We start from the raw sequence: 14,573 nt of genomic DNA on the forward strand, positions 1-14,573 counted from the left end.
AATCAATTCACTCTAAAATCTCTTTAAATTCATCCACTTACTTTCTTTCAAATCAATCATGTAAAGTGAACACACTAAAAGAAAATTTTAGAGTTTAAAAATAGCCTTCAACCAAGTTAATTTTAAAATGAAGTAATTGAAGTGCTTATATTTAAGTGATAAGTTTGATGTAAAATTTAGATTTTGTACGTGAAAATTTATAAGTACTTTAAGGAAAAATGAAAACATAAAATAAATAGTTTTTTTTTTCACAACTTAAATCCATGAAAACTTTTATTTAGGATTATGGTGTTATATTTCAGTAATATGTAATAGTGTGTAATCTAAATATTAGAAAAAAAATGCTTTTCCATTGAAATCTTAATTTTCTGATTAATTAGTTGATTAAATTTGGAGAGCATTTCCTAAAGCTTTAATTTTGGCGCGGGTTTTGAAAATTCTCCCTGCCCTTTGTCTTTTTTATTTATCATTTCCATGTAAAATCTTAATAATCTAGGTACTGTTGGAGCGTGTAGCATAACTGAAATAGAATGCAGACAGTGAAAGGCAGATAGTTAGGGTTCAAACTGGTTTTAATTCAATCTTTATCACTTTTCGTTAGTGATTCTCAATCTTGGTTATTTATATTTTGCCAAGACACTGAAAAAATTTGATACCGTCTACTTTATGGCGGGCAAAGGGAAAAGGCGACGAGGAAATACAGTCACCATTCCGGTCGATTCAAACCCCACCCAGCAAAATATTCAATCTTTGGATTTTAATGCCGAGTGTGAGGCTGATCAGAGGAAAGCAATCAACTTTACTGAAACAGTTGATGATGGTGTGAAAAGAAAACGTGGCAGAAGAAGTGAAAAGGAGCGCAAGACAACGATGTCCAAGGGCAGTTTGTCCGAGAAGAACAGCGCTCAAGACGAAAACCATGGTGAAAATGGTGGGGTTGGAGTTTCTACCTCTGATCAAGGTGCGAAGAAGAAGCGTGGCAGAAAGAGAAAAAAGGAAAAGGAGGAGATGGAAAGGAAGTTGTTGGGGGAAAGTTTTTTGGAGAAAAATGCTGAAAATAGCAGGGTCGGATGTTCTTCTTTTCAAGGTGTGAGAAAGGAAAGGAAAGACATGAACAAGAAGATGTCAGAGGGCAATTTGCTGGAGAAGAAGGGTGGTCGAGATGTTAGCCACGGTGAAAGGGATGGGGTAGGTGGTTCTTCTCCTCTTCAAGAAGGCGTGAGAGATGGGGGAAATGACGAGCTTCATGAGAAGAGACTTGGGAGGAAGACAAAAGTTGTTAAGGAAGGTGAAAATGGGGGGGTTGGATTTTCTACCTCTGATCAAGGTGTGAAAAAGAAGCGTGGCAGAAAGAGTAAAAAGGAAAAGGAGGAGATGGAAATGAAGTTGTTGGGGGAAAATTTGTTGGAGAAAAATGGTGAAAATAGCAGGAAAAGACTTGGGAGGAAAAGAAAAGTTGTTAAGGAAGGTGACGGTGAGTTTGAAATGCCTGCCGGTTTTTCGGGAAGTGGAAGTGACATTCGGAAACAACATAATTTTAAAAGCCGTAAAGTCAAAATAGAAGTTGTGATGCCGAAAAAGAATAAGAGGGATAAGGAGGTGAAGTGATTTATTATTTAATAAAAAGTACTTATGTTTGTTTGGGTTTAGCTTTTCATACAAACATGTTTTAGCTCACATTTGAGATGGTATTTCTGTTTGTCAATCAACAGTTTATTGAATATGAATCCAAAATGTGCCATCAATGCCAGAGAAATGATAAAGGCAGGGTTGTGAGGTGCACAAATTGCAAAAGCAAAAGATTTTGCATTCCCTGTATTCAAAATTGGTATAACTCCGTCTCACTATGAAATTTATTTATTCTCTCTATTTAAATTGTAATATAATGATATTGTATAGCATGCCTTGGTTGGTTCGGTAAGATCAATACGAGGTTTATTTCTCCGTTATCACTGCATTGCCAGCTACCAAGTCGGTGTTACTGACATATTCTTTGTTCTGTAAGATTTTAAGCACATTATTTGAAAGACTTGAAATGACAAGCCGATGTATAAATGGCATGTCCATTGTTTACCCATATGTTAATGCTTTCTATGGGGAATTTCCAGAAGTTACGTAATATATGTCTAATATGGTCCCCTTTCCTATGTTAGGGGGAAATGACTTTAGTGGAAAGAAACGATTCCCAGACCAATTTCTGGATCAGTTATTGCAAATATTTTGTAGTTTTGGTTTTGAATGATGATAACGTGACCAACTGTTAATCCTTGATGTGTTTTCTGTGTGTTTAGGTATCCTCATTTGAAAGAGGATTGCATTGCAGAGGGATGTCCCGTGTGCCGTGGTAATTGCAACTGCAAAGCATGCTTGCGATCTGATGTACTTATTAAAGTTAGGTCTTCCCCCTTCAAGTGTCTTCATCTTTTCTGAGTTCAGCATTTAAAATGGTGTCACTTTGGTTGCTGTAGAAAATGAAGGCAAAAACCAGCACCAATAAAGATGAGAAGGTTGAAGTCTCTATGTGTTTGCTGCAAGTACTTCTTCCGTATTTAAGATTGTTGGATGAAGAGCAAAGGATTGAGAATGAGACAGAAGCTAAGATACAGGGTATTTTTACATAACAAGTGTTGATTTTGGTTACTATTATGTGAATCAATGTTTCTCACAAAACAAATGAATTTGATGCAGAAGAAGACAGGATTTGTTCTTGCATGTTTGTTCCATCCAACGCATTAAGATACTCACAACTAAACCAATTTTTTGTATATCATGAAGCCACACATCTCTTTGCAATGAATTCTGACTTGCAAACGAGAAAGAATTATCTGTTTTGTAATAATTGATAAGCTTTAAGTTTGCCTTTCATCTTATGCTCTAGTCAGAGTTTAGTACAAGTTCCATATATTTGCATTATATAATTTGCTGTTTGGATGTGCACTATAGGAATCTCAGTCTCAGAGCTTGAAGTAGTACACACAGATTATTATAAGGATGAACGTGTATATTGGTTGGTATCTTTCTCTCGCATCTTATTTTCTTTTTCCCAATTATCCTTGTATCTTTATTTATTAACTTAACACTCTCTTGCAGTGACAATTGCAAAATTTCAATATTTGATTACCACAGAAGCTGTACGGAATGTTCTTTCTATCTTTGTCTTATCTGTTGCCGTGAACTTCGTAGTGGTCAGCTTGTAGGGGGTGCAGATCCAATTACGTTGGAGTTTCCATTCAGAGGTCGTGATTACTTGCATGGTGGAAATGTAGATAAAACGGTAAACCAAACAGAATCAAATGCTGCTGCTAAGCCTCTAATTCGCGAATGGTCAAGAGCTGGATGGCATGCAGATAGTAATGGTAGCATTCCTTGTCCAAAAGAATGTAACCATGGTTTTCTTGAACTGAGAACTGTATTAGGTCAACATTTTATTGCTGATTTATTGTGTAAAGCAAATGGACTGGAACAAACATTCAAGCATGAGACCCCTGACAAATTCTGTTTGTGTTCAAGGCCTGATAGAAGCGCAAATTATGGTATGAGGATGGCTGCATCCCGTGCAGATTCTGGTGACAATTATTTGTACTGTCCTAAGGCTGTACAACTACAGGATAAGGATTTAGGGCATTTTCAGTGGCATTGGGAAAAGGGGGAGCCTGTCATTGTTAGCCATGTGTTTGATTGTACATCTGGTTTAAGCTGGGAACCGCTTGTCATGTGGCGTGCATTGCGTCAGATGAATAATACCAAACGTGAACAACATTTATATGTAAAGGCAATTGATTGCTTAGATTTCTGCGAGGTTTGTTTAACTTTGTTTGCCGGAGTGATTTTTCTTAAAATTTGTTATTCCCTCCCATGAAATTGATGTTTAAATTATTTAATATTGGTGCTTATTTTACCTGGAACCACTAGGCTTCAAAGGGTTGATAGAGATTAATTTAATTATGGCAAATTTACGTTGAATTTCTTGAATTTGGTAACTTCACCCGTTTCTCTATTTTGTGTCTTTTCTTGAATGTTCAAAAAATACTTTCCAAAGTTTAAAAATTGCGATATTTTGGTGGATAGTTCAACTAAAAGAAACCAATTATTGATGTTCTGTTTTCCGGGTAATAAAGATACGCCAGTCCTAGGTTGAATGTGGGTGATTAGAACACACATTAGGGGGGTAAATAAAAGTTCATTTTTGTGAGTGTAGTTAATATATTAGTCACATGCTTTTAATAATTGTTGCTTGCTTTATTTTGGACCCTTCCCTTATGTTTATTTTCTTTTCCTAACAGACCTTTTTCTGTTGCCTATGCACCGTGTTTTATTATTTTATTGTCGGCTTTTTAATCCCTGCTACAAGATCTAGTTGATCCTGTGTAATGTTTATTTTAATTTTCTTGCTCTTTTCAAATTTTGTAATCAGACTCAAGTAAGTGGTGTCTGCTTTATTTTACCGATTCTGCGATTCTTTACTGCATTTACTTGACATTTGTGATATTCTGTTGCTGCTGATTTTTGCATTTTTATGAGTTGTTGGTTAAATCCAGGTAGAAATTAAGATGCACCAATTCTTTACTGGGTATACGAAAGCTTTTGGGGATTGGCTTCATTGGCCTCGGATATTGAAGTTAAAAGACTGCCCACCTTCTAATTTATTTGAGGAACGCTTGCCTAGACATTTTGCTGAGTTCATATCTTCTTTACCATTCAAGGAATATACTGATCCTTTTGGGGGTTGCCTTAACATAGCTGTTAAATTTGCTAAAGATTGTCCAAAGCCAGACATGGGGCCAAAGACATACATTGCTTATGGATTTCCCCATGAGCTTGGACGTGGTGACTCAGTGACTAAGCTCCACTGTGATATGTCCGATGCTGTATGTTCTATTTCCTTTCCTGATCTGCTATTTTCAAGGATTTATTCTAAATTATTTGAAGATTTAAGGGTGTTTTTTTCCGATAGTGTTTCATGTTTGTAAGTGCTAGTTTGTAGGATGTATTCATTTTTGTATTTCATAATCCATTTAATTTATCTGTTTGGAATCTTATGAGTGGAGTAAGATGATTCTCGTTTCAATTCACATCAAGAATCAGTACACTTTTGTATTTGGAAGAATTTCAGATAAACGATGCATTTCGATCAGATATATATGCTAGTAACTTTTCCTCATCAAATGTATTTGTTTGTGTTTTGTGTTTATTGCTGTACGTTCTTGGTTGCATACGCATTAATGGTGAAATTAAAGTATTTTTTCCCTTTTGTATAAATTGACTGTTCTAGGTAAATGTGTTGACTCATATTGCTGAACTCGAATTGCAACCTGAGCATCTTAGTGCCATTGACAAGTTGAAACTAAAGCACTTTGAGCAAGACAAGAAGGAACTGCATAGTGATCACGATGGAGAAACTAATGTTGACGAAGTAAAAATGAGGCCAGAAAGTGATTTGTCGTTTGCAGGGGATGGTTCAGAAGGTGCTCTGTGGGATATTTTTCGGAGGCAGGATGTACCTAAATTGCAGGAGTATCTGATGAAGCATTTTAGAGAGTTTAGGCATATCCATTGCAGTCCTGTAGAGCAGGTAAATCTGTATTGGGTATTATTTTTCAGCCTGAGTCATTTGTGAAGCTTGTTTTATAACAAATCTATTTAGTTTTAATATTTGTAATAATTGGAGGATTTCGCCCTTGTAATGTTGGATTCTCCCATTCCGTCATTTTCTTGTAATAAAATTTTCATTAAATACATGTCAATATGACTTGGGTGAATGGTGGTTGTGAATAATTATTTTAAAGTATTTGGCGGACAATACCTGTATATAGATAATGCATCAGCTGTAATTACCTCACGTACTGATTTAACTTTATTTTTTCTTGAACGGGTCATATCCTCGGGTATCGAAGGTTATTCACCCCATCCATGACCAGACATTCTATTTGACCGTGGAGCATAAGAAGAAGCTTAAGGAGGAGTATGGTTAGTAACCCAATTTTCGTATTTGATTTTGGGTAGAAGTCTGAATTGTTCCTCTCCAAATACACTGCTATGTATCTTGTAGGAATTGAGCCCTGGACATTCGTTCAGAAGCTTGGAGATGCTGTTTTCATTCCAGCCGGCTGTCCTCACCAAGTCAGAAATCTGAAGGTAAAGTGAACATACAGGATAAATTTGTTTTATCTTCATTGTTGCTATGAAGGTTGTTAAATTCAAGAGTTTACCTAAAGTCTTGGGAGTTTTGCAAATATTTTTCAACTGACGAGGGAAACTTGTAACTGCAAACATTTTTAGTCAAAGAAAAACTCAGAATAAGAGCTGCATTTATGAAGTACGCCAGCTTTTGTACAGAGAACTTATGATAAGAAATCAGAATGTTGTGACGAGGAAGATCAAAGTGAAAAGTTGTGATGCCCAATCAAGGTTATCAAATTCGAGAGTTTATGTAAACTCGTGAGAGTTGAGTAAATTCGACTCGTAAACTTGTTAGAGTTTACTTGAGATGAAAAAAATTATATAAATAATATCTTAATTCAAATAAGTCTACAAAATTATATAACTTTAAATAAATAAAATTTATAATTATATTGTTCATAAAAATAAATATTGTAAAACATAATACTTGGATTATTGTCATTAACTTTGATGCATTTCATTAAATATATAACTTTCAAGCTTGCACAATCGCTCCAACATGATCCGACCGATTTCACAGTCTATTCTAGTGAGTTTACGCAGAAAACGAGTTTACTTCCGAGTTAACTCGAGAGTTTGATAACCATGTGCCCAATAGTTGCAGTTTGAGGAGGATAATAGCGTTGCCAGGGTATGTTTGATCCCCCAATTTTTCTACTTTCTCCACAACCAAAAACTAAGTTAGTGTGTTTTTAATTTAAAAAAACTTCAACTAAATGTTGCAGTTAAAAGGCGTTCTTGTTGCAGTTAACTCACATTGTTGTCAGGGCTTGTGTCCCTTTGCCTCCTTCAGATTTTCTTTTGTTATTGGGTATGATTTTGACACCATTGTGGAATTGGTATCATGAATGTTTATTTTTTGTGTAACTTTTCTATGAACTAGACCGTTATGAGTCTACTAGTCAAGGGTAATCTTCCCACAAGTCTACGTAGACTCAGTTCAATGAAAAGTTACCATTGGACTCAATTCATGTGAGGGAAGTTGAATTCATTAAAAAGATGACTTTAATATGAAGGCAGGTGTCCATATGCAGCTATATTGTTGCAGTAAGTTAGCTATGAACTTTGCCCATAATCTATTACCACATTTCATAATCAAAACATATTGGAATTAACAATCACATAATTAAAGGTAGTCTATAAAGAGATTTTGTGGTTACAAATAATGTTCCTTTTAAGACAATATACGTTTTCACCAAAGTGTGTTTTTGGACATATTTCAAGATTTGTTGGCAAGTTGGGTATGAATGACATTCTTTTACCGATTTGAGTGGAAGTGCTGTAAATAGTAGTTAATTGGTACACAAATATATCTTCATATTGATTGAGATGATACCTTTAGTAGAATTTTCCTATTTGTTTTGACATATTCTGTTTCCTTATTTTTGAGAAATTAGTTGTTACAAATAAAAAACTTGAGACTGTAATTGGTGTGATTGATATTAATAAAATTATTTCATTGTTTCGTTGATATTAATCCCATGTCCATGATTCGCAAAGCAAGCAAGTCTGTGAAGGTAATGAAACTGTTGATACATCAAAGTTTGGTTGCTTTAATTTCGTCGTAATTCATACTTTTTCTTTTAGATATTTGATACAATGGCAACATTGAGGTTTGAACTAGTTTTTTTTAGTCCCCTTCCGATCAGTTTGCTTTTTGTTGTTCATAAGTTTTATTTAAAGTAATATTTAAATGTTCTCTGTAAATGCATGATTTGTCTTTCTTTTGCAGTCATGTATTAAAGTTGCATTGGATTTTGTTTCTCCTGAAAATGTTGGGGAGTGCTTCCGTTTAACAGAGGAATTTCGTAAACTTCCCATAAGCCATGGGTCTGCTGAGGATAAATTGGAGGTATGTCAAACTATTTCTGTTGATTCGTTTCTGCCATTTTTTTGCTTCATATTTTGAGATATAACATCTCTTAATTTTTGTTACTCCTTGATGGGCTAACTGTGAATTACGAAGTTAGCTTCAATGATGTTTGCAAGAAGTTTTGATAGACTTGAAAGAGGATGTTAGTTTACTGTTTTTCCAGGAGAATGCGTATGTGTAGATGTTTGTACTGAAATGTTTTTATTACTTTTCATATTAACTTCTCAGAACCAAACACATGACTAGCAGATATGATTAATTCTACAATTAATGTTTTCAAATGCATCAAGAAATGAACTTTGCGTTGTCATATCAACAGCTTTGTGCTGTAAATTTATGTTATTTTTCTCCTTGATTACTGCTTTTGAAGCAGGTGAAAAAGATGGTAATATATGCTATGCAAGATGTGGTAACAAAATTGGAGAAAAAGCAAGGTTAGTAATTTCAACCTTCAGGCCCTTTGAAATGGACTGTATACTTACATTTACTGAGTACATTGTTAGATTATTTCTTGATTACTGTGCCATTCTGATTATGTTTTTTAGGTTCTTGATTCAATTATCATTCTTCAATGAGGAGGAGGAGGTGGAATAATAAATTTTGGGTCATTAGCTCATTCGTGACTGTAAGAACGGTTCCATATTTTGTTGTTTCAACCACACCGGGAAAGGTTGTTTTTGGTTACCATAATACGACTTGTAAACCTAGCTTTCACATCTAGCTTGTATCTTCTATAGATGTTCTGTTTCCTATTACCAACTCTTAAATGCCATTTAATTGTATTCTGAAGAATGCAATCAGAGGTAATATGAATATTATGTTAGATTACTAAATCTACTGTCATTCATATTTAGACCGTTCCAAAGTTTACGTATTATTTTGAAACATTAACAATTAAACATAAAAATGTTGTCTATTTTTTTGTTATGGAGCGCTCGTATTGAAATAAAAATAACATTGTAACGTATCATTTCACAAACTCCATCAATATGAAGCTCGATGGTGACAATTTCCTCATCTCATTTGGCAATAATAATTTCTTGTTACAATTTGTGGTCTCAAAACTCGTAGATTTTAGATGTTTCACACACTATTAACACTGCTTGATTTTATAAGTAACAACAAGATCAACTTATTGTGACCTGGCTTAAAATATCTATAACAATGATTAATATTTATTAAAATCTAACATTTATCATGTTAATATTACAATATTAAAATGTTTGTAAAAAGAATAAAATTAGACTAATAATGAATACACAAAATAAGAATAATCCTAATTTAATTTATCCATAGTAATTTGATATTATTCCAAAAAGTACTAGAATAGTATTATTAGAAAAAAAAAATTGACACGGTAAAAGATGACATATAGTCTTAAATAGTCTTAAAACTCCATTTACATGTAATAGAAAAAATTAGTTAAATAAATTTTTTAATAAATCGTAAAATATCATATGCATTTTTTAAAATAATAAAAGTGTAATAATGTAAATTTTAATTGATTAGTTTGGTATTACTCATTTTCAAGTAAATATCAAAGTAAATAAGGTAACAGTAATAGCCACTATAAACAACAATGATAAAAAAGTAGAAAATAAAAAAAAAATTATATCAGTGAAAAAAATCTAATAATATAATAATCTTTAAAATAGTAAAAAAAAAAATCTATAACAGAAAACACAAGAAAAATACAATTATTCTTACAAAAAAAATTGAAAACATTGAAGTATTATTATACCGAACCCAGTATTTAATCAGATTAATTTTCTTTTCCCTTATTTATGAAATTATTGTCTTATTTATCCTTGTTTTTTTTTTTTATCGTATTTTTACCACTTTCTCTGAACCCCTCTTACGCGGTCTCTTCTCTATACTATTTAAAGGATTCATATCGCAAAAAAAACAAATCCCAAATTCTTTCTCTCACAAACCCTATCTCACAACAATTTAATTCCTATTCCTTTTCTTATCCAATCATTGTCTTCTCCGCGGTAACAATTCAGGGTAAGCATGCGATTCTTCTCAGTTTCTTTATTTTCTTTTTGATTGCTTTTCATGTTCTATTTCGTGTTTGCTGAATAGCCTCAACATCTTGTTTTAGTTGACGATTTCTCTCTTTCACTGTTCCATGCCAGCTTATTTTCTGATTTTTGTTGAAATCTTTTATATGAGCACATGGGACGATGAATAGGGCCGACTCAAGGAATTATATGCTTTTTTTATGAGGGGTGCTATATATTTGATGAAAATTCTGAAAATATAGATCACTTGTGCTAAGCCAATGAATGAATGTATGCGTGGAAATGTTTCTATTTTCTTTTCTTTTGCGGGTGAGGAAGGGATCAGTGTTTTTTTTTTGGGTTTGATGGTTGTTGTCTAGTTGGGTTTGATGGTTTTTGTCTAGTTGGGTTTGATGGTTTTTGTCTAGTTGATTCGGATCTTTGGTTGAGCACGGGTTGATCGCTGAATTGTCTAACCCAATATTTTCCTGCTTTCTGCGTCATGGATTGATGAGTTTTGCTTTGGTCCCTTGAGATTTGAAGCCTGTACAAATTGTTGAGATTTGGGTGTTTTAAGATGTTTCCATTTATCTGGTCTAATGCTAACCAAGCGTGTAGACATGGAATATGCACGGTCTATATTCAATCAAAGGATATATATACTGTAAAAATTTAGAGCTGGGTTTGGTTTCTAAAAAATTAGAACTGATTAATGGATGGTTTTCTCTGAACGAACCGTCATATCCTATCCGGGTGAAGGGTTAGGTTTAGCGTTCACCAACAATATTTGCAACAACAGTGTATTTAGGACACAGATATCACACTCCATGGTTCTTCCAATGGTAGTTTTGGCTGATTTTATGGCATGCTTCAACGGTTCCTTGTGATATTAGGTTTATGTGATGGAGGCTTTTGTCAAGGTTATTGTATTGATTGTTGTTTTACAGTCTGGTAATACTTATAAGTGGCTATGATCCTTGCCTTTTGGATCTTTTATCCTATTGGGACAAGTAACTGAGCATCACTGTGATGGCTGGATCTCTTTATGTGAATAAGAATTCATTCTTTGTACTATGCATGTTTGCACGTTGTAGTCTATTTCAGATTATGGACCACAGTGATCTAGTCCTCTTATAGTTACTATAATGAAAGAATTGTGGATCGTGATATCTTGAATAAAGAACAATTTTATTTAATAGCAGGTTAATATAATATGTGGTGATCCATTGTAACTCTGATTATAGGGAAATAAGATAAATGTATTAGCAACGGAATCTGTCTTTTTTTACCTGTGTTAGGATTCTTTTCTCTTGAAGGGCTATATATATTGTTTTACCTTAAATAAGGAATCTTAACCCATTAAAACAGAAAATAGACTCACCACCTTCTAGGTCATAGACCTTCCTTCGGTAAGATAGAATCCCCTCCCCTCCCTTCTCCCCCTTTATCTGCTTCTGATAATGAAGTTGTGTGTTTCTTTTTCTCAGGAGAAAGATTGAAATTTAAACATCAAGATGCCGGCTACAGCAGGAAGGGTTCGCATGCCAGCGAACAATAGGGTTCACAGCAGTGCAGCTCTTCAAACCCATGGCATATGGCAAAGTGCCATTGGTTATGACCCTTATGCACCCAACAAGGAAGACAAGAAGGACTCTTCACAAAATCTGCCTAATGCAGAACCTGACGCTGAGAATGCATATGCTAGTTTTCAAGGTCTTCTACAGCTTGCTAAGATAACAAATGCTGATGTGGATGTATCTCGTGGGGCCTGCAAGAAATGTGGCCGTGTTGGACACCTTAAGTTTCAGTGCAAGAACTATGTGAAAATCAAGGATGACAATGAAGAGAAGGATCCTGATGCAATGCAGCCTGTGGGGTTGGTTGGACTGGATAAAAAGTTGAAGGCTGAGAAACTGGATAGGAGAAGTAATGTTGAGAGCTCAGAAGAGGAGGACAGTGATAGTTCAGATTCTGAGATTGATTCGGAGATTGAGAGAATTATTGCTGAAAGGTCTGGGAAGAAAATTAGTGGGAAGAGAAGTTCTTCCAATAAGAAGGGGAATTCAGATGATGATGGATCAGACAAAGATTCTGACCAGAGGAGAAAGAGAGGTAGGTCAAAGAAGAGGAGTTCTAAGAGAAAAGTTAGTGATTCAGATGATTCAGATGAAGAGAGGAGGAGAAGGAGGAGGAAGAGAAGAAGGGAACACAGGAGGAAGAGGGAGAAGTCATCAGATGAAGATGATGAGCATAGACGCAGGCAAAGGAAGAGTAGGAAAGAGAAAAGAAGAAGGAGAAGCCATCTATCAGATTCTGATTCATCTGAAGATTCCATTGTAAGGCACAAGCGAAAGAACAAAAGAGCCTCATCATCTTCTGAAACTGATTCAAGTGGTCATAATGATTCGAGGAAGGGTAGGCATGTCAACAAATCAGAAAAGAGAAGGAGCCGTCACCATAGGGGTGATGAATGATCGTTGTGGAATTCAATTTTATGACCCTTGATGATTATGAAACTCATGTGTAATACATCCTATGCTTGTTTAAATATTGGACCTTGTTGTGCTTGAGTTTCAGGGTTTGGACGATCAGTTACTTTGACTGTTGCTTACTCCTGTTTAAGATTAAATATTTTGCAGGGACTTGTAGTATATTGTGTTATGTTATTTATATCCTGTCAAGATGGCCTTTATTGTAGCGAAAGAATTTCATGCATACTCCTGGTTTTTATATGCTAGTCTCAACAAGGTAAGGTATAAGGACCAACAAATTTCGATTTCACCAAGAATAAATAGAATTGATATATGGTGTAGCTTAACCAATTGCTACCATATTTGATGAGACTAGTTTTAGTTTATCTAATTTCTTTGAAACTTACTGGAATAAAAAATAGCAGGGAAAAAACTTACCTTACCAGTAGTGTTTATTTTAAATGTTAATCATTTGATGTCATGAGATAACTTCTCTTTTTTGTTTTGTATAGTTATTCCTTGCTTGTTAACTGTAATAGATCCTTATAGCTCATGCTATATAATCTTTGGTGATAACGAATTCTCATTTACACTATCAATTTCATTTCATAAAAATATTTTTAAATCGGGAAAAAAAATATACATAATATGATAATATAAAAAAATTGCAAAAATATTACTCACTTTTTCAGAAACCTTTGGTTTTAATTATCCGGGAACTTGATTTGATTCTGAATAAGATGAATACAATGAGTATAGGGCAGGTATTGATGGTTTTGAATTTTCATGTAACATACATACACTTACATGGTTCTTTAAATATAGTACATTGCTCTGCTTGAGTTTCAGAGTTTTTATGTTCAATTGCTTTTTCCATATACTGGTTTCTACTTCTCTTTAAGATTAATCAATGGTTGTTTTGCACAAGCTTATAGCATATGGTGATGTATTTATTAATGTAGCTGATTTCCTTTTATCTTTGGTCACCTTTTATTTTTGCCATTTTTTTTGTTTAAAAGTGTCAAAATGGTTTAAACTGTTATTAAACAGTTAAAACATTTAAAAATAAGTTTCTAAAGACTGCTAAGTAAATAAGAACAGAGATCAGATCAATAGCTAAATAGGAAAAAAGAAATCTTCTTGAACAAATGGCTAAATCTGAAATACAAGTTGATCTGATGAATGAATAAGGTTCTTTTTTATCCTCAAATCCATTGATTTCCCCCCTAATATTATTTAGAGAGCAAAATTAGTTTGAAAACTATCAAATGCATTTAAATATTAAACAAAAAAAATCAATCTTATTTCCTAATGTTATTACAATGAATTTTATAATTAATTTTGTAAATCCTAAAATTAACTTGAAATAATAATAGTTAAAACATTTTTTAACTAATTGTTTCACTCAAAATATATTTTTTTTGAAGTGACAATGATCATATGAACTCTGTCATATCATTTGTTGAGTCACTGTTTTTTGCTAAACAACTCTGATTAACTTCAAGAGCATTTATAAACAACTGATGAAGATAAGTGTTTGTTTATGCAAGATCTCAACCATTAGTTGATTATTAAGTAATTGAGGATAAAGCGAATATAATGAATGTATGGAAACAAAAGGGTCTTGTATTTTTATTTTGAAGAAAAGCATTGGTACAACCTAATATATTTGAAAAACGATTAATGTACATAGAAAAGATACATCAACACTTAATATATACTTAGAAAGAGTGAAAATGACATATTTATAGATTATATGTTCTGATAAGAAAAAAGAGATAGAAAGAAAAGAAAATAAAATATATAACAAGTGTAGATAAAATAAAAGTGCACAATAATGTACATATTAAAATAAAATAATGGTTAAGTGTGTTTTTTGAAATTATTTTTCTATATTTCATCTCTGTAATTTATGAAATTAATATCTATTAAATATGAATGAATGTTATATTATAGTCAGATGTAAAATTTTATTTGTCAAATAGTAAATATTTCAAGTATAATTTGTTGATGAAAATATTTTATTTAACTTTCATATAATATAAT

The 14,573-nt window shown here is 33.4% G+C and overlaps 2 protein-coding genes across 4 annotated transcripts; both read left to right on the plus strand.

Annotated features, from left to right (window-relative positions):
- Positions 1–501: 501 nt before the first annotated feature.
- LOC124846465 (lysine-specific demethylase JMJ26-like) lies at positions 502–8,906 on the plus strand. 3 transcript variants are annotated; one of them, XM_088096519.1, is made up of 13 exons: positions 502–1,599; positions 1,713–1,828; positions 2,292–2,391; positions 2,469–2,607; positions 2,944–3,007; positions 3,091–3,799; positions 4,539–4,868; positions 5,273–5,572; positions 5,895–5,967; positions 6,050–6,135; positions 7,913–8,032; positions 8,424–8,487; positions 8,599–8,906. In XM_088096519.1, the coding sequence occupies exons 1-13, from the start codon at positions 667–669 to the stop codon at positions 8,604–8,606; spliced, it is 3,042 nt and encodes a 1,013-aa protein (XP_087952645.1). In that variant the 5' UTR covers positions 502–666; the 3' UTR covers positions 8,607–8,906. The 3 variants fall into 3 exon arrangements, with proteins under 3 accessions (XP_087952645.1, XP_087952647.1, XP_087952648.1); XM_088096521.1 differs by having other exon boundaries at positions 8,427–8,487; XM_088096522.1 differs by lacking the exons at positions 7,913–8,032; positions 8,424–8,487; positions 8,599–8,906 and having other exon boundaries at positions 6,050–6,144.
- Positions 8,907–9,903: 997 nt separating this feature from the next.
- Positions 9,904–12,753, plus strand: CXIP4 (CAX interacting protein 4). Its single transcript, XM_047323724.2, has 2 exons — positions 9,904–10,060; positions 11,544–12,753. The coding sequence occupies exon 2, from the start codon at positions 11,571–11,573 to the stop codon at positions 12,528–12,530; it is 960 nt and encodes a 319-aa protein (XP_047179680.1). The 5' UTR covers positions 9,904–10,060; positions 11,544–11,570; the 3' UTR covers positions 12,531–12,753.
- Positions 12,754–14,573: the final 1,820 nt, after the last annotated feature.

This window comes from Vigna umbellata, chromosome 8 (genome assembly GCF_029865625.1).
Source record: "Vigna umbellata cultivar VRB3 chromosome 8, Vumbellata_1.0, whole genome shotgun sequence".
Taxonomy (NCBI): domain Eukaryota; kingdom Viridiplantae; phylum Streptophyta; class Magnoliopsida; order Fabales; family Fabaceae; genus Vigna; species Vigna umbellata.

Coding starts and splice junctions, on each gene's coding strand:
- LOC124846465 (XM_088096519.1), top strand. CDS start 667: ATGGCGGGCAAAGGGAAAAGGCGACGAGGAAATACAGTCACCATTCCG. Junction 5,968..6,049: donor GAAGCTTAAGGAGGAGTATG/GTTAGTAACCCA, acceptor TGTATCTTGTAG/GAATTGAGCCCTGGACATTC. Junction 8,033..8,423: donor CTGCTGAGGATAAATTGGAG/GTATGTCAAACT, acceptor CTGCTTTTGAAG/CAGGTGAAAAAGATGGTAAT.
- CXIP4 (XM_047323724.2), top strand. CDS start 11,571: ATGCCGGCTACAGCAGGAAGGGTTCGCATGCCAGCGAACAATAGGGTT.